The sequence below is a fragment of the Suillus fuscotomentosus genome, assembly GCF_016647785.1.
Source record: "Suillus fuscotomentosus strain FC203 chromosome Unknown F5891scaffold_31, whole genome shotgun sequence".
NCBI lineage: Eukaryota > Fungi > Basidiomycota > Agaricomycetes > Boletales > Suillaceae > Suillus > Suillus fuscotomentosus.
In genome coordinates this window covers 188607-215057 of record NW_024539543.1, presented here as the reverse complement: position 1 = coordinate 215057, position 26451 = coordinate 188607, and the positions used below count along the sequence as shown (strand labels likewise).

Here is a 26451-nt window from a genome sequence, read left to right as displayed (position 1 = left end):
ATGCCATGGTTGGGGCTCGACGTGTTGGTGCAGGGTATAGAGAGGGGATCAAACTTGGCAGGGTGAGGTCGAAGCTTGACGCAGTGAGACAACATTTGACACTGCATCTGAAAACCAACATAGATGAACGAATTAGAGGTAATGCAACAATATAGGACTGACGCGCAAGATGCATACTAGTAGTATGAACGCAGAGGACAAGCACTGTAAATTTGGTGAGAGGTGAATACAGCACTATAGAGCCTGTACGCAGGCAGACACTCATATGTTGATCATTAACGATGATTCAAAGTGTTTGGAATGCGATATGAAGTTGTGTAAACATGATCTGTGAGTAGGAATTTGTTACAGTGCCGCGTCACAGGCGCGTCACGACCGCGGCAGGCGCGGCAGGGCCGCGTCAATTTCACCTGGCCCCAGTGGAAGGTGCTACACCAATGCGTGTGCAAGATCTGGTGCAACAAGACACGTACTACTAGCCACTAGTATTCAGGCCACGGCGTTGTGGAATGGTCAACGAGCGCTCGAAGAAGACTGGTTCTATCTGCTGTTGTTCTATCGTCCAATGATTGAAGACTTCACCTTCACTGATACGATTCGAAAGTACCACCATAATGATGATCCCAACGGATATCAATTGAAAATGCGAAGTTCCAATTGTAACATAAGTTGCCCTCTATTTCCCTCCCTATACTGCAAATGTCCCTAAGCATATACATCGTTTACAGTGCATGAGGAGCATAGTAGATTCTGTCGAGTGATCAGTTGATCGCAGGTTGTCGATTCTCTTGTTTGTGGAGGCTAGCTAGCGCCCCGTATATCCTCAAGTGTCCGAATCAGTTCGCCCCTCAACTTGTTACCGTCAAAGCTTGTAACCCTCGTGCGCCACCAACACGCTGCGCATGACGGCTGGCACAGAAACCAACGTGAGGCCGGCTCACCCTGATCGCTCGTGCCAGCCGACATACTCACTGCGTCGATCCCAGGAAGAGAAATTACCAATTCAGAATCAAAGACGAAACTGTCTTGCCATCAGGAGATCAGGAGACCAATAGGCCAATCCTCCCTGATCAGTGGCTACGACCAAACTTACTGTCATTTACTCAATCGTTTGTTGCAAGTGTACCGGCGGCGAATGAATGATCCAGGGAGATGAACAAGAAAGGAGATTGCTGATGGAGTCGACAGAGAGTCGATGGAAGGCGTGCGAAAATAATTTTTGACTCCATGCCACTTACTTATTTCTTGGCTGTTATGTCCAAGACTCGGAATTCTGTCCCCCATTAGGCTCAAGGGTTTGTGGGCGTCTTGATAACACACACCTGTGGTACATCGAAGCGGAAACACAGACACCGATATTATTGATGAACTTTACCGCATCCGTCACTGGTCAGTGCTAATGTGTGTCACAGTGTGTGCAAGATCTGATGCAGAAGGACGCACTGTACGATATCTGGACAATGATGAGGCAATGAGGCATCCATATCATTTCAGGGTCGAGACCAAAGGTGGCACTATGAGTCTGATCACGTTGCCTATCACGCTGCGCAAACTTGAAGTTGTACGGAGCGCAGCGAAGAGGTTTGGCGGAAGTTTCGAAGCCGAGGTTGTGAGTATGTTGCTAGGATGGAGGGTTGATTGAGGAATGTTGAAGCTAGACAATTAAGTTGACGCACTTTGATAAGCAGACTCCACAGGTTGCTTTCCCGCTCACGGTGCATTAAACTTTGATCCTGCAGGCATGATCTTGTTTGGGATCTAAATTACTCTTCAAGCAAATGCCCGTGTATAGCCTCAATCATTATATCGATGGGCACGCGTGCGATGGCATGTTGATGCTTCTGTCAGTTTGCAGGACGAGCGCTTAGGCAAGCTTTATTAACCTGGCTGGATTCCCGAGTCACCCTCACTACACTCTTCTTTCGTCCTAGCAACATGCCTGAAGATTCGACGGAATATATCATTAATCACGTTTTTTGCCCCCTCAAATTACCACAAGCAAGCGATCATACCCTTGAGAACGAGTTGGCCTTATCTCTGGCGGTATTGGATGCTGCTCAAGCTTTCAACAAACAGCTACCGTCCGATAAGCAACAGCTTTGGGCGAGCAGCTTTAAAATGCTCCAGAACCTTCACCATTCAATCAGATTCAGCGACATGTCCCCAAAGGAAGTCCAAACTCAGATTAATGCCATGAACAACAAAGGTCTGTAGTTCTCATTTGCATTTTCTCCCGTGCTGAAACTATTATTTTTAAAGACGTCTTGGTATTTATGATTCGCGCGCAAAATGCTGCGGTGGTCATGAGAAAACTTAAATCTGAAACCATATTCGAATCATTCGAGATCTCTCCTGACCCCACCGCAGTGATGGGTGCAAAGGGAAAGCTGATCTGTTCGTATCCTGGACCTGCTATCACGGTCCCAGACACAATTGTCAATGACGCTACCTTTCCTGCCGCGCTGGCGAATTTTCTCACACGCATGGATCATGATGTCCTTGATGCGGCAGCGACGAGGAAAAAAGCTGATTCCACTGTTCCCGAAGAGAGGGATACAACTCATCCCCGGTATATCACCGAACTCCTGACTGGTATACTCCGTGGCCTTGGGAGCATTGCTGATGTTCCTCGCATCCGCAAGCGCATCGGAGATGACGTGCTGTGGAACAACGCGAAATTGCCATGGAGGCGGATCTCCGCTTTGGCTCGTCATTCGCGTTGCTTTACAGACGACTCTGGAGCGCAACGCTCTCGGACGAACGACCTATAAATCATTCTTATTGTTCCTGATGGCTAGGGTCACAAACCTCGCTATCGACAATAACTTGTCGAATGACATCCTACACTTCATGTCGGCAAAGATAGCACGACGTCTTTTCAAGCTTGGAACCTCTGCTTCTCTAGAGTTATCACATATGGTCGTTACAGTCACGAGTGAAGTCAAGCGTATCCTAGAGGGAACGATGGAAATATGTTCAAGGCGTGCGACAAACCTCACCTCATTGGGCTCCCGAGACCCTCTCGGTCTCGCAGGATACTCACCTTTCCTTGAACACGAGTCGAGAGTACATACTCCAAGTTTTGCTGAACCAGCATTCGTCTTCCACATCAGCATCGTTCGAACCCAGTCACCACGCACGCGGCACAATTGATGATTTCCTTGACGCTGATGCAAGCTTCCTGATAGCTTCTCATGCTACAGAATCATCCCTTTCCTTAATCGACTTCGAGACGGTCGTTAGATCAGGCATTGATGACTGGGTAGCGCGTATTTCACTTCAGAGCATCGATTCAGCATGTATCTCAATTGAGGCATGTGCCTCCGCATACTCCTCGCGAGCGCTGGAAACTTACAAAGGAAACCCGGAGGATACGTCAATCATGCTTCTTACTCTTTTCGAGCTCTGGGTCGCCATGGATAAGGTTGTTCTTAAACAAATCCCCCTCTTGGCAAACTATCCCCCTGAAGTTCCATCGACCCTTTGGATGAATCTCCTGATCCGGCAATCCTCAGCCCTTGATCGTTTAAGGAAGTTGTGCGCCTACTTGGAAGAACGTGATTTCCGGGCTTCCAACCGTCTGTCGGTATTCTCGTCCACCAACAATAACGGATCGTTTGCAGTGCAGTATTTTTACCAGACATCCATGTTGCAAAATTTGAAGCAGGAAATCGAGGCAGATGCTCAGAAGGAGCGGGACAAGAAGTTGGCTGAGCTTCGGACCCTCAACGAGAGGTACGGTGAGCTCCAGAGGAGCGCAGCAAGCTTATCACATGAATACCATGTCAACTCCTGGGGTCACGAGTACCACTATCGGTGGTGTAACAAATGTGACCTGGAGCAGCAGATGCGATCCATGACCATTGCAGTTCATGAGTGGCCACTACCGCGGCATGAACAGCAAGCGATCACGGTTGTGTTCGAGCTAGCATGCCCCATTGCGTTTGACATGTGGAGATCTTTGACATTCCATGTTCTCGTTGACATCTGCACTCCAGAACAGATTTTTCCCACTCCCCCCTTCATTACGCTGCCTGATTATGGCGCCTTACAGCAATACCGCAAATCTCATCCAAGACAAAGGCTGACTTTGGCGTCAGAAGCCAAACCTTTCGCTATGTGTCATTACCATTACCAAAATATTCCCACGCATGCCGACCTCATCTGTGTGAACAACGGTCTCGTATATCAACCTTTCGATATAACCACAGATGCATGGACAGCCGACGCACTGCTGCACTGGAATTCTAGTAAACTTTGCACTTTCATTCTTCCCAGGGGGCCATACTATGATCTGCAGCAGTACCTCGCAGGAACGTCGCACACCTCAAATGAGGTTATCGCCAATCAGGCAGATTGTCACAAGGACATGGCCATTCACGAATTTATCGCCTTCGGAGTCTTACGGAGTGGGCCGCTACTGCAATGGATGAATGTGCTACGTGAACTCCGTGCGAGGACGCTCAATTTTCGATGCGAAGAAGTCCATTTATTATTCGCGCAAGCCGTCTCACAAGTTGGCCCAATTTCCAAGTCATCTAATGAGAGCCTTCCGTGGCACGAGGAGCTGAATAGCATACCATTTCTTAACGCACTGCTCGGAGAGCTCGAGTCCTTGATTGCGAACGTCGAAGAAAATTGGCTGGAAGGCGTCACGATAAGCATTATCATCATGATTGTGTGCCGTGTCTTGTCCTCGACACAGGAAAAGAGTATCAAAAGTCGGGGATATTTGTTGCTTCGAAGGATACGAACAGCGACCTTTACGTTTCTGGAACAGCTTTCACAGAAAATGCAAGCCAGTGACGACGAGAAGGTTAGTCGGGATTTGCAAGGACGACTTCGTGATATGGCCATCACCTGTCGGAGCACTTTTGGTGTTGACGAAGATCCTTTGCTGCTCTTTACATCAAATGACGACATCAAGGTATTTGTGTACTGTGGGGTCACGATTTACGACAATACTCCAAGCCACCTGGACAATCTATCACAACATTCCAAGCTACTGCTAGAACGAGACAAGAGATGCTGCCACGCATCGGAAGCCGCTGTTCGTCGATATGTAGAGAATCACAGGGAAGGTCTCGATTCTGCGGTGAAAGCAATATGGGGCAGCTACAGACAAGGAACTTCTTGGAAGACCCTGCCGGCTCCGTGCTCTCGTTGGTTTGTGACGAAGACGGCACCTTCTGGTTCTCAGTCGCCGCAAACTGTGCATTATAACTTAATTGATGGGTGTTTGCTTGTTGATGGGAAGCGGCTGGGTAGGCTTCCATCGACTATAGTGCAACATCCCACATATCAGGCAATTTTCGGTGATGTTAGCTTTTGCAAGTTACGACTCTGTTGGTGCATGCTCACTCGTTAATCACAGCAAGTTCTGGATATTGTTCCAGCTGATATTTCTGGAATGGAGTATGCGACACGCGGGAACCCTTACGGCTATCAGGTTAGTCACCCTCATTGTCATCGCTCAGCAGCTGAGACAATACATTTACATGTCAATGAAGGTGTCTTTTTCTCTCCGCGACTCAAACGACCTCATTATCCGTGCGAAGCATATCAAACAAGACTCGCCTAACCTTCAACTCATTCCGAGCCAGAAATTTGTGGGGGACCTACCGACGACCTTGATAGAAAACCATACTCATTGGCTTAACCTGGACGCATACAAAATAGAGATTCGGCCAGCAGAACGTGCGTGGCAGTCTTCACGTGACAATTGGGTCCTGGAATTTGCTGTTTCGGGCCCCTCGACGCTGCAGAATGCCAGCGGTGCCACTCTTCTCGACGTACGTAGCCCCACGTGGGACATGATCTCCGAGAGAATGCGTCCTCTGGAAGACGCCTGCAACATGATGGTCACATACAACAAGGGCTCCAGTAACACGCAATTGTTGAAGGCTGATTTACCCCGATATGGTCTGGAATTCTTCGTCAATGAGGATGGGGAACTGCAGTCCCGTAACCTGCGCAACATGGTCGTTGATGGCATTCAGTCTACTGGAACGATGTTGGGATTGGTCAATCAACTCATCATGCGTCCGAAGTCGCAAATCATGGATGAGCATCCCCGTACCGTCATCATCCCATATGGTCGTATCTCATACGCTGTTAATGAGCATCACGTCCAGGTTACCATTACGAGTAAAGGCCCCCGAGTGGCGTATCACTTGTACAGGGTTGACACAGATCTATGCTGTCTTACTGGGCGTGTAGGTTTGACGAACAAGCTCTATCAAGCACTTCTCCACGCTGTTACTAGCAGCTGTCTCCCTGATCCCCTGACGGGTCGAACAGGAACAGAGGAAGCGTTGCATCTCATGCATTCTGCGGCTTGCCGGTCTTTTATGAAGCTTCACCCTCGCGATATATATCTTTTGCGCGAGATCAGTTCGTTGTCAACCATGCGCGTATGGTATCCCACACATCTTCAGAAGATGCAGACAGTCTCATGGTCGTGTCTTTCACCCCTCGCACAACACCACGGTTTCCATCCAGCTGCAAAATCTATTATGGAGTACGGCAAGCAACTTGCAGCTTTCTCCGAAGGGTCTTCAGACCTCAGTCTTACATTTCATCTTCCTCCATTCACCAACCACCTTCTCGAGCGTGCATCCATCCGTGCCTCTGCGGTCTACCCTGACCAGTTTTCTCTTCCAATTCTCCTCAGTGACACAGATGTCGTCTATGCTTCACGCGATGTACCCGATAAAAATGCAGAAGAGAGGGCGTTTAATACCGCCTTCATGACACTCCAGTGGCCACACGAACTTCCGGTGCAACAGAATATCCTCAGTTTGTTGACTCGGTGGAAGAACGTCCAGGGCATTGGTGAACCATCGTTCAGCTTGCAATATTCCAAATCTTGGCTTCAGCCATTCCACCACATCTTCCTTTCTGCATATGACCACTGTCGCAGTGCTACGAAGGACGATACATTCCAGCTCGTCTTCACCCTAGCTTCAGTGTCGTATGGCTTGTTGGATGAGCATGCACTCGTCCCAACACTCCTAGCCTTCGCTACTGTTCCCAACATTCGCACCCTGGGTGACCCACCGGAGTTTGCGTCGTATAATCTCTCGGATGGTTTTATGCCTTCCAGTGTAGTGTTGGACAGCATCATCAGTTCGTGTGTCAAAGACTATGAGACCAGCCAAGAGAGATACCTACCTGCAAGGAGAGGGGAAGATGAAAAGGCTCTTGGGATACGTCGTTATTCAGCTTTTGAAGATAGGCGTCGTTCTGAAAAGGATCTCATTCTTCATACCGTTCAGGATGCTTGGCCGCGCGAAAATCCTCCGGCTCTGAATACGCTGCAAGCGAACTGCTACGATCTCAACGAACTGTTGGGGGAACTTCGCCCACTATACCGCAGCTGTTGGGCAAACCATTGTCTGAAGCAACACTTGGATGTCCTGCAAGAGACCCTCAACTCGTTCCATGCCACTCATGCCCCGTCGAAACTACCCTCACAATACGATCTTGATCCCCACCTTCAAAGTTCGGTTGTTGCTTCACCAGCCTCATTCGTTAATGCCAATCACCTCTTCGCTAGAAATCCGCCTGTTATATGCATGAATGGGTCTTCCTATGTTCTGCCCAATTCCGATCAGAGAGATTTGGTATTTTATTTATTTTTATATTTTTATATTTTATATTTTCTATTTTTTGGAGATTTGGTATCTCCAGACACCATAGTCACAGCGAAGTTGCAGCAGCTTATCAACGGCTTTCGCGACCGAGCAAGCAACAAGTTCCGCCGTAACTACGCCAATGATCTGGACCAGAGCAGGCTGGTATTTTGCGAAGAAAAGATTGTTGCCTTACCATATTCTGCGCCATACACGATGGAAGTACTGCGAGAGTACCATTCTCTTCATCGCCTGCAATTCCAAGATGCACTCGAATCTATCGTACGCATCCTCTCCCCTGTCTCTCCCGCCGAGAATGCGTTATACAATGCTGGATTGTGGCCTCGAGTCACACCAAATCTCCTCTTCGCTCGCATGGCTTCTGCATCGGGATGTCGTTTGGAGACGGAGTGGCGTACAGCTCTTGTCTCCCTGTCGCAGATGCTTTTACGACTGCAACGTTCGAGAAGGCTGTTTATATTTGCCGCTAGCAAGAACTGGGGCGAATTTTTCAAGGAATTGGACAATGAAGAATGCGAGCGATCTGATTCGCAGCTGTACCCGGATTGGCTTCTCATACAGGTAAGCTTCAGAGAGAAGTCGTTCATTCACGACTGTTGACGATAAGTGTTGCAGATTGAGAGTCAGTTCTTGGCACGGCCTGTTCAAATGAAGGTTGCGCGGGAGATGATAGCACCCCACGAGGGGCGAAATACTTCTCTCCAACTGAACATGGGCGAAGGGAAATCCTATGTGATCGTTCCTCTCGCAGCAGCTGCGCTTTCCGACGGCCATAAACTGGTTCGAGTAATCGTGCTGAAGTCGTTGTCTACTCAAATGTTCCAGCTCCTGGTTGAACGACTAAGCGGCCTTGCGCAGAGACGCATCTTCTATATTCCATTCTCCCGCTCTCTTTCCATCGATTCATCGAAGGTTCAAATGTATCGTAACCTGATGCAAGAATGCATAGACACCAAGGGCATCTTGCTCGTGCAACCAGATCATATCCTGTCATTCCAGTTGATGGCCGTTGACCGTCAGCTACTCCAGTCTGAAGCTGCTGAAGATATACTGCAGACTCAGCTGTGGCTCGATAATCATACACGCGATATCCTAGACGAAAGTGATGAAATTTTACACGTTCGCTACCAACTGGTGTACACCGTCGGCCTGCAAAGGTCGCTTCAGGGGCATCCTGACAGGTGGACGACTACGCAACAAGTGTTGAGTCTTGTCACAAAGCACGCTACTCGACTCATCAGTAAATTTCCCTATCACTCAGAAGTGTCTATTCGCAAGCACGGTGCATTCCCCTTCATTCGAGTTCTGCACCCCACAGCAGGCGAAGAACTGGTCCAATGGATCGCACAGGATGTCATTCACAGCGGGGCACTTGACAACATCAGCTTCGATCAAGCTCCTGACCGCATCAAACAAGCAGTCCACCAGTTCATTGCAACTGAGAATGTATCCAACATCGATACCAGCTTGGTGACGGAGCACTATAGAGACACCACTGTCTGGCCTGGTCTTTTAGTTTTGCGTGGACTACTAGCATGTGGTGTCTTGGTGTATGCCCTCAGGGAACGTCGCTGGCGCGTGGACTATGGCCTTGCCCCCCAACGAACGATGTTAGCTGTTCCATTCCGCGCTAAAGACATGCCCTCGCTGCGGGCAGAATTCGGCCATCCAGATGTTGCTGTCACTCTTACGTCCCTATCATACTACTATGCGGGCCTCACACTCCAGCAGTTGATGTTATGCTTCGAGCTCCTGCTGAAGCAGGACAATCCTGCTCTCGAGTATGAATCCTGGGTAATTGGACTTCCCTCCGTCCCAGAAAGTCTACGGCGCCTTAACGGAATCAACACGGAATCCACAGACCAGCTAAATGACCTTCGGCAACTGTTCGCAACCAACAAGGCAGTTATAGATTTTTACCTGTCTCGAGTTGTTTTCCCCAAGGAAGCCAAGGGTTTCCCCAGTAAGCTCACCTGCTCCGGATGGGATCTCGCCCAAGAAAAGAATCATCTCACAACCGGCTTTTCTGGTACAAATGACAATCGATATCTGCTACCAAGCTCAATTGTGCAGCGCGACCTTGACTACCAACGCAGCACGAATGCTCGAGTCCTAGCCTTTCTTCTGCGCCCGGAAAATGATCACTACGAAGGCATACCACCCGGCCAAAGCGTGCATAACTTCATTAATACTCTCGTCACAAAAAACCCCGAGGTCCGCGTGCTCCTAGATGTGGGGGCGCAGATGCTGGAATTGAGGAATAAAGAGTTGGCCGAAGCATGGCTTAGAGCCACTTCCAACGCCAAAGCTGCTGTCTTCGTGAATGACGACGATGAACTCGTTGTTGTCAGTCTGGATGGGAGGATCGAGCCCCTTGTGTCGTCCCCTTTCGCACAGCAGCTTGACCAATGCGTAGTGTATTTAGACGATGCCCATACGAGGGGAACAGACGTCAAGCTGCCTCACGGTTTCCGAGCTGCTGTCACGCTTGGCCCCAAAGTTACGAAGGATCGCCTAATGCAAGGTTCGTGATTCCAGAGGTCGTGCATGTCGGTTTTGATATGAATTATTGATGATAAAGGATGTATGCGAATGCGCAAGCTGGGCAATGGGCAATCAGTCATGTTCTTCGCTCCAGCTGAGGTTGACCGGAGCATTCGTTCGGCAACTCAGAAAGCTGATGACGACCCTGTCAATGTGTCAGATATCTTGCACTGGGCGATGCTTGAAACTTGCAATGATATTGAGATGCGCACACTATCCTGGATCCAACAACGATCAGATTTCAATACACGGCATTCCGCATGGACTCAATTCTCGCACACCTCTACCGCTTCAATTTCTACCCTAGAGACAGCCTGGTTGCAGCCAGAGGAACGTTCATTGGAGGAATTGTATGCGCCACGCAGTTCTTCCGAGGTATCGCAGGGTTTCGATTCAGACATCCAAAGGAAGTGCGAGGAGCTCGGAATTCTATCAGTTCACAAAAGGAGCATGGACGAGGAACAAGAAAGGGAGGTGATCCATGAGGTAGAGAGAGAACGTCAAGTGGAAAGACCGCCCAAGGTCGAACCCGCAAAGCCGAACATGCATGCACACGTTCATCAATTCGTGAAGTTTGGCCAAATTGCCGCAGATTCTCCCGCGTTCATTCAAGTGCTATCCAGCCTTGTTGACACTACTGCTGAATTTGATGAGCGCGATCAGTGGGCACACAATGTTTTAGTCACCCGCGACTTCGCTCATACGGTCAACTCTGGTACCCAAAAAGTGGATGATTATCTGCGGCCCGTCAACTGGATTGTATCCAGTAACGTTGGCCACCCAATGCTGGTAGTCATGAGCCCGGATGAAGTGAACGAACTACTACCTGATATCCGCACGAGCAAGGTAGTTCACCTGTGTGTCTACACTCCTCGCATCATACAAACAATGCAGGCATGCGACAACCTTCAACTCTATTGTGTTCCTTCGGCCCCACGGGTGACACCATCGCAACCGCTGATTTGCCAGCTCAATCTTTTTGCGGCCCAGCTCTATTTCTCCGATTACGACATGTATCTGCACACTTGCAGCTTCTTAGGACTCAATGCGCCGGATTTGAAGGGAGAGGATTTGGTAGCCGACAACGATGGGTTCATCAAGATAGACAATCGCCCTTTTGCGAGACTATCATGCATGTTCGAGCGATCCCAGCTTCCTCCATTGAGGAAGTTGTTCGAGATGAGAAGAAAAGGCATGGGGTATCTACCAACTCATTTCGGAAAGATGCTCAATGGCCGCATTCTGACCGAGAAGGACTTTCTCGAATGAACGCCAGGTCTATTTAGTGAGTTTTAGCGCCTCTCTATCTGCCAGGAACCTGGCTGACTGTGGTTCTGGTCACCAGCAACTAGATACGGCACCAAAACTGACATCCGAGTCAATGTAATATTAGCGTCTGTAATGTTCTCTGTAAATGTAGTCGAATCTGAGAGCTCCCAGTCTATGGCTGCCATGTCCTCCCTCCAGGTGACTAGAACCGTGACAGCAAGTTGAAAATGATGACGAGATTGGCATTTCACCATTTTAGACATTCTAAGTAGTAGATATGATACTATTGTTCATCATACGCAAACCCAACTGACCTCCATAGCTACTTGAGAAGATTCCATACAACCTTCAAATCCGTATACTATCTGAAACCCGACCTTTTGTGTGCTTGAACAGCCCTGTTTTAGTTGGTGGTGGCATCGGTGTACGAGGTTGGGGCAAACCCGACGCGGGAGCGAGAGGTATCGAATATACAGTAGAAGCGCTCGGTGAATGGGTAGCCATTAACAAAGTCAAACCCTTTGCCACTTGGCGTACCAAGGTCGTTAACGACGAGATATATGGCGTCGCTACTACCACCAATGTAAGTGTTCAGAATACGAGGCCAGATTTGGCCGTTAGGGGTGAGAGAGAAGGTTGCCTGTGCAAATGGTAAACAAGGGATGTGAGAGCTGACGGAAATGGCGTACGCCGCCAATATTGAAGTTCAGGTTCTGGAGGGCTCCGTATTGGGTAGAGGAAATGAGGAGAAGACCAGTCGCCGCATCTAGGATACCACCTGTTAAAGACTGGTACTGGTCGAAGGCATCTATCTAACGATTAAACCATGATTACTCGTTGCACTCGAGATACACACCTGTAGCAATGTGAATAAAGGTGGTTCCAACATCGACAATACCGGCAGTGGAAGACAAGATCGTCGTGGAGCCGTAGGAAATGCTCTGGTCGATGCCCCAATACTTCGATGCAGGAGTGGTGGTAGTGCGAGGACTGAAACAAAACGATTACTATCAGCCTGGATTGATCTAGGAGCTGAGGTAGCTTACGTGTACGTAATGGGACCGTGCTTGTTACGGACAGTTCCACCGAAGGTGAGCTGTCCATTGACCATTGACTGCGTTGAAGTGGTGGGCTCGAAAGAGATACTAACAACCTCAAGATGAATGGTGCCTTGGCGATGCAGGTTGTCAGTGACAGTCGGGACCAATATATCCGGGTCTTCTGTTAGGGAACCCCGTGTCAAGTCTACAGGCCCGAGGCCAAGGATGCCGTCAGCTTCGCCGAAGTTGCCCGATGTCTCAGTAGCAACACCAATCCACTGTTGGGCGATAGTGAGCCCATTACCGAAATCGAAGGTGTCTGTGTACTCAATTCCTATAGATAATCATAGGTATCTTCAACAACTTGTGATATCTTTGTATGTCATACCAGAGAAGGAGCCGGCACCGTAGGTGACCGTCACATATTCATCAGTGGTGGCGCTGGTGCTAGTCGGCACGTACGGTGTGCGGGCGCCAATCCATGTGTTCGAGGTACCGGTATCGACGATCAAGTAGTCTTCAATAATACATCAGCAGCCGCATATTTCCTCAGTGTTGAACTTACAAGTTGTGGCGGGGCTACCAATGCCAACTGCCACGTAGTATACAGTACCAAGGTTGGCTATAGGAATGCTGTGGCTGTCGTGCTTCAAGTTGTAGTCCTTGAGCCTGAAAGCCGCCACGCGAGCTTTATCATGCTCCAAGGCATTAATGGTACCATTGAGGACACTTAGCCTCCTGGCAATGGGGAGGGTGATGGGGGAATTGTTGACTTCAACGGGCGATCCCGTGATTGACAAGGTCAGGAGGAGAATTGTCAACAAGGATGCAGCGGCCATACTGACTCGGACTCGAAAGCAATATCATACTCAGTGATCTGTTATATATGCGCTGGTGAACCCGAATATTAATCTTGGCCACGTATAAAACGATGACAAAATAATGGCGGTCCGAGTATTGTGAGCAAGGATGCCGAGTTTCCTGATACAACAGTGACGAGAGGTTGGTTTTCAATTGAGGAATTTATAATTCACCTGTTTACCCGAGGACATCCAGGAAACGGCCACTGGTCTGGGGCTGCGGCTGACGCGTGCGGAGCTAAATTCGGAGTTCTGATTATATTTGGTCACGTTTGCAATACCAGTGTGACCCGTCCATTGTGAGTCGTGACCCGCCCTTTGTGATCTCTTGCAGGCCGATCACACTGCGCTCGGTGACATCAGTGCCTGTCATGGATGTCGGCCATCTGTTCAACTCAATAAAAATTCATACAAATGTATTTTGATACTGTACTCTACTAATGCATTGCCTCCCGAGGCCTTTCAAAGTACATATCACAACACGTGTGATCTTATAAGGCCTTCTAATGCATATCAAGCGATCTAGCAAGGCCTCACTCGAGCGTCCAGCGCTAAAGGCGAAGCCTTCCTTACAGTGCGACAGAGGTACGAGAGGGTTCGACAGAGCCTAGAGGTGCGAGAGGGTGTGACAGACAGAGGTATGACAGAAGTGCAACAGAGGTGCGAGAGAATGTGACGGAGGGTGCGACAGAGGATGCATCAGAGGATGTAACGGATGCACGAGAGGGGTGCGAGATGGTGCGGAGGATACCAGTTAGTGTACTAAGAACTTGGGAATGATACGATCACGTACTTAGAGCAAAGCTATTGAAACACACCTGCAAAATTACCAATCTGGCCAGGAATGCGACATCCGCCTGTTGCAAGGAAGACATTGTGATAAGCGCTATCAAGAGTATGTGGGCGGGGGCGGGTAAGAGACAAGTTGGGCGAGGAGGAAAGACAGGCGAGAGAGATGAGGCAGGATGGGTGATGAGTTACCATGATATGGTCCATTTTGATTGGAGCACGAACATAGCATGCCAACTGCATGTGGTGGGTTGACTGGTGGGTGCGTCGGCAGCCATCTACGACAGGCACACCCACTGCTGACAGCAGGCGCGATGGCGGGCAGCTTTGGAATTGTCACAACGCAAGCAAATACAATTCGAACTCAGCCCGGGTCAGCCGCGTTTGCCGAACGTCCCAGACTGGCCAGATCTCTGACATTCACGAGTCAGACCCCCTACCATGAAGGAAATAAATGCATTCAACTTGAAGTCACTTATCGGAAATCAGCGTTCAACGTTCAACAGGCGTCGTAGCATTCAAAACCTATCTATGGCAAGCGAAGGTCATTTCATGACATACCATTCCGGGTCAACAGCCCTAGCAGGGTGACCTAGGCCTGCCCATCATGACGGGTCGTATATGCATAGATCGGGAATTGCTATTGAGGATCAATCACTCATCATATGCTGAATGTATGCTGGTTTCTCATCATGTGCTAGTCATTGCGAAGCCTTTAGAACTGCCGGGACGCTTGTAAGTATGCACTACCAGACTGATATTCCAGGGATAAGCACATCATGTCATTTTAATACCACATGGCGTGCATTACAGAAATCTACAACATGCATGATTGAAACTCTAAGGCGCCGAGCGACGAGAAAGGTCCAAATGATACAATGACACGACAGCAATACAAATGGAAAAACAGCGAGTGATGGCGTGCGGACAGCAACAGACAGCAATGCGAAAGCAAACGAAAATAGAGCCAGTGAATGCGGCGTTCCTGCGGGACATGCGAAATCGTGATACGGTAGAATCGAGTGGTGAACTAGTTTTCAAACAGTCAGACTAGTATGCAAGGAACAAGGAACGTCGTACCAGAGAACGCCAAGTTACTTTCGGCCCTTGCGTTTCTTACCAACGCTCTTGCTGCTCTCACCTGCCTTGGCCCGCTTGCCCGGTTTTTAACGTTTTGCTGGAAGAGGAGCAACTAATTCCGCGTCAGTCAGTGGGCTGTCGCTATCAGCCAGAAACTCCGCAGATGGGCGCTTTTTGGACACTACGCTAAGGGACATAGTGGAAACTGATGCGAGCTTCAGCAAATAGTCAGTAGGAGTCAATGCTCGTGCAGGAGGTAGAGTGAGTGCAGAAGGAACATGAGCACTCGAACTTGAAGAAACATGTTGAGTGGTACGTTTGATGGGGCGAAGTCTAGGAATGGGACTTGCGGGTGGTGACACAATCGAGTCTTCGGGAGGAGTAGTTGGGAGAGAGGATGGTTCCCTTGTTGATGTAGACGCAGTAGTCGAAGCATCCATCATATAGGGACGCTCAAAGTGCGCACGTCGCACATCGAATTGTCATGCAATTTAGAGGTGAGTAGGCTAATCCCATTTGTGCCGACGACCAAGCTCGCAGCAACAAGAAGCGGTGAGGTCGACTCGTTCGAAACGACTAGCCATGCTTATGCCGCATAGTCACCTTGTTTATACAAGGTCACTCTCAACTGACAATTGTGGCTGTGGTGTTCCACAACAATTAAGTAAACATGGTGGCCTCCTACCACATGCATTCCATTTGTTCCCTAGGCTAAAAAAATTCGATAAATGCACAGAGTATGTAGCGACCTATTACCACTCCGCCACCGTTAGGCTGCCAAGCCGTGGCGGAAACAAGGTACCAGCAGTGTAACGTAAAAAGACCTCAGAAACCTTGTCGACTCTAATAATTAGTAAGTAGTACCTCCGGAAAATACTCAACTCAGATATCCTTCAAGTACTTACGGCTCTGCATTCTTCGAATAAACGACAAATGGATTTAATTGGCTGAGACCTTGCGGAAAAAAATAAGGATCAAACTATGGACATATTGATTTCATCACTAGAAAATTGCCCGAAGCGGTCACTACCGCTCAGAATATGGCCTAATTTGGTAATTTCAAAATATCAACATGGCCAGCCCAAACCTCACTCTGCGTACAGCAGGCTTGCACAATAAATAATAGCTAGGATACACTCAACAGGACATACTGAACCAATATATACTACCAATATCAGAGGGAGTGCAGTTACAATGCTCTGTATCTCATTCGCAAGAAAAAGAGCAATGGACTTATTATGTGAGGTCTATGCGGTGAGCGAGGTCTTCACTGAGTTTTTGCTCGTACCTTGCTGTGGGAGCCGAACAATTTCCGAGTAACAGGTCACTAGATTCATCACCGTATTTAAAATGACATCGAAACAACGAAGTTTACGTAAAATACTCCTGCTGCGGTGTGCTACTGGCATGGGTTTGTTTGTTCCTTGATCTGAGTTCCACAGCCTTGTCACTCGTATCACAATCTCCCTTGATCCCTCTACTGATAGACATGGGCGTTGATCCGTGTTGCAACACTTGGCGTATCTTAGCATGAAACTGCCAATGTGTAATTTGTAAACATTGTAACACAGCGGCTGTCAGTTGTGTGTGCTTAAATAGTAAACTTGGGCGTAACTTGAACGAACAACGAGAGTGTTGATTTTCTTTCCACAAACTTGACGCATGATGGATGATCCTACTGCTTTGTTCGTCGACGCTGGCATCCAGGCATCTAAGGTGCGCAACGAGTCGAGCTCCAAATAACTCTGATTAACCCTTACGCCCAGTACTTCAATGGTACGGAGCACGGAGCATATCTAATGTTTTTACAGATATCGTGGCTGACTGAATACTCAGTTGGAATGTTTGCTATTTTAGTGAGCGCATTAGCTGACTTGAACTCGGAGATATGTGATGCTGATGTCCTTACTTAGATTTTTGATTATCTCATTACCCTGGAGACAGAGGTGCGTGTAGTGCGCTGATTATTGAATTATTTGATGACTGTCCCAAAGTCACAGTGGGTCTGGCACCGCAGGTGGAATTTCGTGCGATTTGTGTTCACTGTATCACGATACTTGCCATTTTTCGCCGTTGGGATGACATTCACGGGTGAGCTACACATGTTCTGACTCGCTTTTTGTGACAACCCTCACTGACGGATAGGTGCGCTTCGAACACAGTACTATCCTGGTGAAAGTGTGAGTGATTACAGCCCTTCAATACCCTAATAATATTTATAACATTCGTGTAGTGTGTTAGATTTGGACAAGCGTCCACCGGTTAGCGTGCACAGTCTACGTTACATTACTTTTCTCATCCAACCCTTACGCAGTGTTGCATATCATCTGCATTCTAGCCGCAGAAGGTATGTCATGTCCTAAATGAGCTCCCGGTATTGACATTTTACCTCTAGGCTTGCTCATAACGAGGATTTACGCTTCCTGGAACAGTAAGCGTCTGCTGGCATTCCTTATTGTATTTCCCCTCGTATGTTTTTCGTTCACCTTTCACTATAAAAGGCTTGGTGCTGAACCACTGCCAGATGTGTTCTGCGGTCTCTTATATCATATCGGACACTACCTTGATCTTCAATTCCGAAAACACGACCTCACTTGATATACGTTTGTGATGCAATCTTTGATTTTCGTGACAATCATACTCATGCAAGGTGGACAGCGAATCCGGGCGACTGTCTTTTCGTGGGCGGCAGAAATAACGTCTATGAGTACTCTGTTCTGTTACTGTACGAACTGGGTCAGGCGTCTCGTCTTTCAAGAATGTTCTTAGGCTCATGCATAATCAGTCCTCTTTGGCTTGATGATGTACATCAGATTCAGCAAGTACGGCAATGTCATCGGACTACTTCAAAGAACGTTCTTCAACGACTCAGCAAAATATATGATCTGTTTGATGAGTAAGATGGTTTTGTTCGCCCAAACGTGTGCTGACATCCTGCTATCGAGTCGTATCATCGTTTAACATAATTTTGACCATGGCTCCTCCGGTGCGTTGCAGTATACCTGGCCAGCCATCCGTGTGCTTATTGTTGAATACAGGTCACATGGGTTTCCATCACAGACTCGTGAGTACATTAACTTGAACGACCGCATCACCAACTGATTGTGTATCACGTCACCAGTCCGCAAATTGTCATCCACAGTGTTCTAGCCTCTCGGATTCTTTTCAACCTACGAGCGAGTGAAGGACAATCGCATATTCACACACTGACGGATATATCTGAGTTGCAGTTTGGAGAAGGTCAATTTTCAATGGTGGTACATGGTGTTTAATCGACTTTATGTATGCAGTGCAGGCCTGGTCCTACTGCTTTTGTATCCTATGTCACATACTAATTGTACCTACGAACTACGATGTCTGCTTGTCTACTCGGAACTTGCGGCCTAGCCTCTGCTTTCGAACTGAGTCGGCTATTGTGAGTTAGATGCGGCTCATCGGGGAAGGAAATCAGTAATCCACTTGCACCGCACACCATACTCTGTTGGAATAACAATGGTCATGTCACGTTCAATGTTGTATCCACAATTCGAGGATGTTCCCGAGACAAAAAATCCACAACAGCTTGAATATAAATCCAGGTAGTCGATGGGCTTAAACCTTGAACCCACTTGCTTGTGATTTCCGTCGTCTGCTCTCTTGGTAAGAACATGGAATAAGAAACTCAGCCGACTGCAACTGACCTACTTCCAGAGCCATATCTTAATATGTCTACCGAAGAAACATACTATAACGTCGAAGTTATCCAGTTTTGGCGAGGCGAGATAGAGTACCTTCGGCCCCATCCCCTTCACTGGGTCATCTACGTCCCAATCGGTCCTGGTGTCGGAAACACGTACCACCTCCTGGGAGACACAGAGACCTACACCGTGGAGTTCAGGCGCAACCAGCCACATGTAAACCCTGATGACTGGCGCGGAAGCCACACCATGGAAAGAGTGGCTGCAAGTAAGCTGGCCCTTTTCGAATGGAACCTCGCGAGCGTTCCGATCATGCATAACGACCCCCGATGGAACAGCCAGAACTGGGTGTGGGACGGTCTTCGCCGCCTCCGCCATCAACGTTTTGAGATCAGCTGGGAGCTTAGGCAATGCGACCTCCAAACAAAGATGTGCTGCCTATTGGAGGACTGGGATTTCGGTCGAATTTAGAGGTGGAGATCTGGCGTGCCTGAGTGGTTGATCGAGTATTTAATGTTCTTATTCAGAGTCATTGGGAGCACTCGCCATAAATTCAAGACATTTGCAATCGCCATGTGAATCAGCATTAGCATCATAGACATCTTGGGTGAAAGTGAGTGCCCTTCATTGTCCTGACTGAATAAAGACTCAAGATCCACTCAATTTCTGTCACTCTGACAGACAGAAATGATGCGTGAAAAAATGACATCCCATCCCTTCGTATTGCCGGTTGGAGATGGGCACTTGCGTGTCGCCCGCGTGTGAGTCGGGCGAAGGAGGCGGCGATGAAGTAAATAGTAATTTGCATTCCTTCAACATGAGCGAAGCGCTGCTAGCAAGACGCGACGGTAGACCAGGATTAATGACCCCATTATCTCAGTTTGACCTGCAGTGATCCGAGTCGACAGCAATGGATCTGGAAATTCAAGCTTCAAGCTTTCAGGCTTGGGCTGCAGTGACGCGATGCCACTTGAAGTCAGACGCACAGTGAACAAGCTAAAAACATTTGTCAGTACTTTGCCTTCCAAGGGGACAAATTTAAACAGCCTGTTGTGAGCACGCTGGTTTACCTGAGTCCCATACTCTGTACTGTACGTACATGAAAGGTAAGTTTTCCAGATTTCAGCGTAACGGTTATGCGCGTGCGGTGCCAGGCACTAGTAATTAATGGACAGAAATTAGCAGCTGACTAAGGCGGAGTGCTTGCGCACGGACTTTCATGCAAGCAGAACCCTCATGCCAAGGACTATATGCAACCAACCTCGCAAGGCCCTTTTCACTGCATTTCATTGGACATCCACACAAAAATTTTGTCAGTGAATGGACCCGCTGAGCATCACTGAAAACCAAGATCTATGATAAACCCTTATATACACATTATAATCCCAACAATGTGTATAATCGTATAAAATATGGCAGTGCAGAAGCCATAGTCTTGTATAGAAATATATTGTTATCCCTTGCGACCAATCTTTATCATGATTACCTGTGCCCGGCATTAGTTGAATGAATTTGGCTGTGTAAAAACTCAAACGGATTGATAAACACGCTAATTGCTGAAAACAAGATATATATGTGTAGAACGCTATCCCCTATGACCAATAATCATCAAGATGGTTTTCATTTAGCATTAGCTGCATGAATCATGTTGTGACAGTACTAAAACTGTACTGAAGTGGTGAAGCATGTTCGAAAAAGTGTCTCTCATTTAGCATTTCTAGCACAGAGGCTCTCCTGTCCAATAAGTAAAAGAGATGGAAATTCTTGCCATCTGTACCATCATATGGACAATTGTTTCATTGGCATCATGGTATTGCGGGTTTTATACTTGATTGGCCAGGAAGTCACATTGGGTTGTATAGGATTATACAGAGACACTCGGTACAATACATGTAGTTTATCAATGCCTCGCCAATTCTCTACCCTAATCTCATCATCAACACCATCTGCAGGAACAATAACATGGGTTGAACCACAACAGATATCGTTAGTGCCTTGAAGTCCAATGAAAGCAAGGTGTCACGGCAACTTGACACTATTGTTTCCTTATGCAAAATTTGCACTGCTCAAGTGGTTGACTGAGTTTGGCGGTGCCAGTATACAATCAAGCTCGGTGGTGCCAGTATAGGATCAAGTTTGGCGGTATATAATCGAACTCGTGGTACCATAGGATGTAACAGGATCGAGTTCAGCCATAGGATCGAGTTTTTGGCCATGGAATAGAAGTTGGTTGCAGGGATCAAATCCAAATATGAGATCGAGTTCAGCCATATCATCGAAGACCAGTCATCCTTAGACAGAAACATAGACCACGACATGACATATCCTGTTGCCAGACCATGTAGTACAGTGCGACTTTCTGGATGGCATCCTGTCGAGAAACTTGCAGGAAGTAGCGTTAATGAGTGATTGAAGGCAGAGTAGGTGATAGTGGGGATTGTAAATAAAATCTGAGTCGGATCCTTACTTATCAATGACCGGAAGATATGCTCGGCCAGTGGTGACTGAGGTCTTGACCCTTCCCAAGGGAGTTGTACCTCGTTCGTTTTGAGATCCGGTGGTCAAACTATTTCAGAATAGGAAAAGAGAAGGAGCAGGGTCGGAGCCGGGTAAGGCTGCGAGCTTCGGCGTCAGTTGCAGACAGCTAAAACCAACAGAGATAACGGCAGTTTCGAGCATCGGTCGAGGACACATGGCCAATGTTGACTTTGAAGAAAGGCCAAAATGCAGAATAGGTTTCAAGTGGGATTGAGGGATCATCCAGACCACCATTCACTACTGCCCGATCCCAACAACCGCCAGTGCTTAGCGCACATGCCCAGCGCATGTCAGCAAATGCTGACGTGGCTCGAACATATGCGAACCACACCGGAAGGCGCCAGAATGAGAGGAGTGGAGGAGGGCGAGAAGGAGATGAGGGAGAGGTAAGTTTAAGTCTTGAGTACCTATGGAAATGAGGTAGTTAGCAGCATAAAAATGCACAATACATATTACACGCACCTCTGCAGCTTAGAGAAAGGTACCCACAATCCCTCGGCCGCGTTCAACACCATCAATCTCCAGTAAAATGTCACAGCTCATTCCAAGCACCACATCCCTTCGAGCTTTTGACAGACTGGCAGTGCCTGTTCGAAAAGTCGGCTCAATGTCGAGTAAGAGATGTTAGGACCTCAGAAGCGAAGAAGGAATCTGAAGGATGGCACTGACTGCGTCTTGAGATGAATTGTTGAATCAGAAAATATGACAATGACAAGCAAATGTAGCGAAGCCATGGAGGACGAGTGCAACTCACAGTGGTGTGTGTGAGTTTTGTGTCTAGAATTTTTGAATAGATCAGCGCCATATACGTTGAGCGTATGCCTACAGCATCGACGTCTTCCTATCATTCTGCACTGCTATATAGTATTAAGCAATTTTTACGCATGAATGCAAAAACTATACCACCAGCTTAGAATTCGACATACTGTTAAATTAATGTGTCGAAACGACAAACAAGCTCACGGATCAGGAAAATGATGCTTGATAAGTAGGCCAATACATGGGCATATAAGGTCTTTGCGAGTCGCTGAGATGCGAGTAGATGCATAAGGTCACAATAATCATTGCTACTACTACTTCGATACATGAAAGACTAAGACCCGACTATAGAGACGATTCCGAGCTATTTGGGCGAAGGCGCGCAGCGCCTTCCGGTCCCGATCTGCTGACCCTGTGAAGGAAAGGTGAGCTGCGAGGGTGGGCGGGCAAAACCCTCGCAGGACGCCTATGACAGGTGGTTTGGTGCAGTCCGGACCACTGAAGAAGGTGTGTGCGAGAAGTGGCGTTGATCGCTTGCGAGAGGTGCCACGCGGTATAAGGGAGCGGAAGGGTGGGGAAAAGAAAAGGATGGGATACGAAGTCGTTGAGGACGACTAGGCTGAAAACACGAGGACGTCGCAGTACGAAAGAAAGAGTTCGTACTGCATCCGTCGCTTGCGCAAAGACTACATTCTATTCCTCCGCTCGTTCCTCGTTACGTAATAGAATAATCAATCTTTGCGAGTCGCTGAGATGCGAGTAGATGCATAAGGTCACAATAATCATTGCTACTACTACTTCGATACATGAAAGACTAAGACCCGACTATAGAGACGATTCCGAGCTATTTGGGCGAAGGCGCGCAGCGCCTTCCGGTCCCGATCTGCTGACCCTGTGAAGGAAAGGTGAGCTGCGACTCCCAAGTTGATAGGAGTCCGGCGACGCATCGAGCGAACCGCGGATTCCCATGATAGTAGGAGGTGGACGAGGACTCACGCGTTTGTTCAACGTACGCGCGGCATTGAAAGGCGCAAGTATTCATTCTGGATGGCTGGGTTGTCTTGTAAGTAAGGCGCGAGAATCTGGGCGTGATTGCGAAGATAGAGCTGAAACGCATCACTAGCCCAACGCCCCATCGTTTTGACGACGTCAAATGGGACGTTTCGAAGGAGGTATTCAAGTGTGGCTCCGATCCTAATGGCGTGGCCTTGCAAAGGGTTCAAACCAGCGTCTTTTGCTGCCTGAGTGAGACGCGATATGAATTTTGCCTTTGTTAGAGGCCGGTGCGTGTTCTTGCATCTGTAGGAGAAAAGGGCGCCCTGATGCGGAGGATCGTTAACGCGAAAGTGATTCTCCAGAGCTGCCTCTGGGTCTGTGATACCTTGCTGCTTGGCCCAGAATACGTCCTCGCCGTTGTGCGACGTTTTTGTGCGAGGGAGGTGAAAGACGGTGGTGTCCAGACCATTGCGGTCTTTCTCGTGACGGATGTCACTGCGTTTCACGTGGGCTGCGGGGTCGAATGAAGTTAGGTTGGGAATAGTGAACTCTCCGGCTCTAGCGATGGAGTAAAAGGCCGTAGTCAAGCAGCTGGCTACAGCTGCGTCGATGGGATCGTCCGGATTCAGTTTCTGCAAAAGATTGGTTATGAAGACTATCGTGTAAGGTTGCCGTTTCCTTCGTTTCGACGATGCAGGAGTGAGATTTTTAGCTGCCTTTAGCAGCGCATCAATCTGGTCTTCTTCGAGTGACCACTTTATTCCATGCAGAATATGCCATGCCCGCACTCCGTGGACGTAACCGGTGATCGTTTTGCCTGAATAACAGCCGGCTAAGTCAGAGATGAACGCGGAGACTAACTCAGATGATGCGGGGGCTCTCAGATCCTCTGCGATTGACTTGGAGTCGCAGTAGATGTGGTATGCGAGGATGCCGCTGCCATACGTCTCTTGCGTGCTGCGCGCCCAGGCGTGTATCATAACGTTCTGTATCTGCTGGGCGTCCGCGTGAGGGAGGGACGTCGTCGCTAATCGAGGGTTCGAAGGAAGCCAAAGACGGAGCCGATCTTTGGCTGGGCAGTGCGGACGTAGGATGGAGGTGTTAAGGGCAGGATCAGTAGCATAGGCTGTGAAGGGAGTTGCCCCTTCAGGTGCTGCGATGCATGATGAATGAAAAACGTGCTTACTAAGTTTGCGCCGCTTTGAGGAGTTCTTCGCCTTGGCGCCTGAACTCGTCATTGAGCCTTGTTGATCGGTGATGCATGGGACCGCGCGAAGCTGGAGGTGAGTACGTTTTGACCTCTGCATCACTAGAGCTGCGTTCAGAAGGGAGTAAGGGGTCATCGAAGTTGGCGATGAAGAGTTCGAGCGCTGTAGGGATTTGGATGGGAGGGAGGAGGAGGCTAAGGGACGGGAAGACGCCTCTAGAAGGGCCGTCGGCAGGATTGTGCTTGCTGGGGACGTAGCGGGTGAGTATGGAACACTGTGCCGTTGCGACGCGCTCATGGATCCGTTTGAAGACGTCGTTGGTGGCTTTGTTCCGGCTCCGGCCTTTCCACCAGCCTTCGACGACGCCGCGATTGTCGCCGAATACTTTGATGCAGCTACCTTCTGCGCATTGAGTAAGGATTGCGCTGACGAGAAACTCCATCCCGACAGCCTCTGCCCAACCAATGTCCCTGCCGTTGGCCTTCCAGCCGGGGAGGAGACGCCATGCCTGCCAGCGGCCATTGATCCATATCGCGACGCCAGTGCCTGAGCTAGCGTCCGAGTAAGCTGAGGGGTCGATGACCTCAATTGGACCTGGGATGTCGCGGGATATGATTGGTTGAGTGAAGTTGGCTTTCCACCAGCGAAGGTCGTCGCTGGTGGTCTTTGGGGGGGTACGTGGCATGTGCGGACGATCACGGAAGGTAGGTAGCATGGCTTCCAGCGATACGAGGTACGCTCGTCCTGCTGGGAGTACCAAGGAAGCGTGCAACAACTTGCCATAGAGTTGCTGGACCTCTTGCAAGGTGTGCGTTCGTCGTGCCTCCCATTTGAGGATGGCGGCCAGATACTTCTCTTTCTTCTTGTCCGGAATTGATATGGTGCGTGCCGAAAGGTCCCAAAGGAAACCAATGAATGGTGCGCATGGTGAGAAGAGAATGTCTTTTGTGAGCTCCCACGGGATGCCCAGTAGCTTGGATAGACGGTCGATGTCTTCGAAAGAGTAAGTGAATAAGGCGTCCTCGGGAGAACGAGGCGATGATGATGATAAGTCCAGTATCGGAAAGGATAAGTCTTCATCGAATTCCTCCACTCGTCCATCTGGCATGACGGATCCCTTGTACCACTTTCTACCCCCATCCACCAGTAGCCCTCCGTTTCTCGCGATGATGGACGCTCGAGCCTCGCGAAGGTTATTGTAGCTGTTAAGGTGCTCACGAAGAATACGTATAAATAAATGATCGTCGACCCACTTTGAAATTGGGCCGATACCCTGAGAACGAAAAATGTCCGCTCCTGCATCTGCCACCTCGCCATAAGTTCCGGCGGAGGCAGTGAAGCCGAAGCAAAAACTAGAATCAATGGCGAAGTCGTCAAGTCCGGTTCTGACGACCAGTCCCGGCCATTGGGATGGATGGAGTGGGATCGTTCGATAAGCTTCGGCGACGTCGCGAACTGCGGCCTGGGAACCTGGAGGAAGAGACCATACGAGAAGACAGATGGTGGCGGCAGTGCCCCATGTGCATGGATATAAATCAGAGTCGATAGATGAATTAATAGATGATATGGTTGGGGATGGGTGCAAAGGGAATGAAAGATTTTGGACCACGCGGAACCTGCCTGGCTTACCCGGTTTCGGCACCATGGATAACGGTGCCGACTGAAATGGTCCAATAAGAGTTTCGGTTTCTGACTTAGATAGCGGGCCGATGTATCGACCAGTGGAAAATTCACGATGGAGTATGGTGGCGAAAGCAGAGTGATGTTCAATGAGAGAAGGACTATTAGAAGGAGTGTAAGTGAAAGAAATAGAAGGGACGCTTCCCATGAAGCCAAACCGTAAGCCATTGGGTATGTGCGCGTATTTATGCAGGAGGTTTGCGGACTTGAGATGCCAGAGCCATACCTCTGGGTTATACGGCGTGAGTGCTCTGGATTCTCTCTCCCTGAGGACAGTCTTGAGCGCCGTGATCCTTGGCTCCGCACCCTGAACACTCGTGTACGTGAGATTGGGAGCTGCTGGAGCATCCTCTGGG

General features: G+C 48.7%; 7 protein-coding genes across 7 annotated transcripts; 3 read left to right on the top strand and 4 right to left on the bottom strand.

Moving 5' to 3' along the window:
- Positions 1 to 1935: 1935 nt before the first annotated feature.
- Positions 1936 to 11445, top strand: F5891DRAFT_980889 (uncharacterized protein; the record flags this gene model as incomplete). Its single annotated transcript, XM_041377054.1, has 9 exons — positions 1936 to 2206; positions 2260 to 2657; positions 2731 to 3066; positions 3095 to 5320; positions 5375 to 5449; positions 5511 to 8216; positions 8271 to 10179; positions 10237 to 11398; positions 11424 to 11445. The coding sequence occupies 9 exons, from the start codon at positions 1936 to 1938 to the stop codon at positions 11443 to 11445; spliced, it is 9105 nt and encodes a 3034-aa protein (XP_041225221.1).
- Positions 11446 to 11871: 426 nt separating this feature from the next.
- Positions 11872 to 13347, bottom strand: F5891DRAFT_1128864 (aspartic peptidase domain-containing protein; the record flags this gene model as incomplete). The annotated part of the gene is made up of 6 exons (XM_041364326.1): positions 11872 to 12108; positions 12158 to 12276; positions 12325 to 12458; positions 12515 to 12842; positions 12873 to 13025; positions 13074 to 13347. 6 exons carry the CDS (start codon positions 13345 to 13347, stop codon positions 11872 to 11874), a joined length of 1245 nt encoding a protein of 414 aa, XP_041225220.1.
- Positions 13348 to 13624: 277 nt separating this feature from the next.
- Positions 13625 to 14243, bottom strand: F5891DRAFT_980887 (uncharacterized protein; the record flags this gene model as incomplete). The annotated part of the gene is made up of 3 exons (XM_041377053.1): positions 13625 to 13754; positions 13942 to 14137; positions 14162 to 14243. The coding sequence occupies 3 exons, from the start codon at positions 14241 to 14243 to the stop codon at positions 13625 to 13627; spliced, it is 408 nt and encodes a 135-aa protein (XP_041225219.1).
- Positions 14244 to 15323: 1080 nt separating this feature from the next.
- On the bottom strand, positions 15324 to 15677 carry F5891DRAFT_1189451 (uncharacterized protein; the record flags this gene model as incomplete). The annotated part of the gene is made up of 1 exon (XM_041367172.1): positions 15324 to 15677. The coding sequence occupies one exon, from the start codon at positions 15675 to 15677 to the stop codon at positions 15324 to 15326; it is 354 nt and encodes a 117-aa protein (XP_041225218.1).
- A 1010-nt stretch (positions 15678 to 16687) lies between these two features.
- On the top strand, positions 16688 to 18863 carry F5891DRAFT_390112 (uncharacterized protein). Its single transcript, XM_041371655.1, has 15 exons — positions 16688 to 16953; positions 17004 to 17013; positions 17074 to 17093; positions 17151 to 17183; positions 17232 to 17328; positions 17383 to 17417; positions 17471 to 17498; positions 17552 to 17584; positions 17633 to 17706; positions 17762 to 17840; positions 17896 to 17973; positions 18023 to 18133; positions 18183 to 18223; positions 18276 to 18301; positions 18359 to 18863. Exons 1-15 carry the CDS (start codon positions 16900 to 16902, stop codon positions 18507 to 18509), a joined length of 870 nt encoding a protein of 289 aa, XP_041225217.1. The 5' UTR covers positions 16688 to 16899; the 3' UTR covers positions 18510 to 18863.
- Positions 18864 to 18927: 64 nt separating this feature from the next.
- Positions 18928 to 19567, top strand: F5891DRAFT_1278711 (uncharacterized protein). The gene is made up of 3 exons (XM_041370328.1): positions 18928 to 19387; positions 19442 to 19463; positions 19502 to 19567. The coding sequence occupies exon 1, from the start codon at positions 18942 to 18944 to the stop codon at positions 19383 to 19385; it is 444 nt and encodes a 147-aa protein (XP_041225216.1). The 5' UTR covers positions 18928 to 18941; the 3' UTR covers positions 19386 to 19387; positions 19442 to 19463; positions 19502 to 19567.
- Positions 19568 to 21558: 1991 nt separating this feature from the next.
- Positions 21559 to 21967, bottom strand: F5891DRAFT_1189449 (uncharacterized protein; the record flags this gene model as incomplete). Its single annotated transcript, XM_041367171.1, has 2 exons — positions 21559 to 21859; positions 21915 to 21967. The coding sequence occupies 2 exons, from the start codon at positions 21965 to 21967 to the stop codon at positions 21559 to 21561; spliced, it is 354 nt and encodes a 117-aa protein (XP_041225215.1).
- Positions 21968 to 26451: the final 4484 nt, after the last annotated feature.

Coding starts and splice junctions, on each gene's coding strand:
- F5891DRAFT_1278711 (XM_041370328.1), top strand. CDS start 18,942: ATGTCTACCGAAGAAACATACTATAACGTCGAAGTTATCCAGTTTTGG.
- F5891DRAFT_390112 (XM_041371655.1), top strand. CDS start 16,900: ATGATGGATGATCCTACTGCTTTGTTCGTCGACGCTGGCATCCAGGCA. Junction 17,184..17,231: donor TCATTACCCTGGAGACAGAG/GTGCGTGTAGTG, acceptor ACTGTCCCAAAG/TCACAGTGGGTCTGGCACCG. Junction 18,224..18,275: donor TTTTGACCATGGCTCCTCCG/GTGCGTTGCAGT, acceptor TGTTGAATACAG/GTCACATGGGTTTCCATCAC.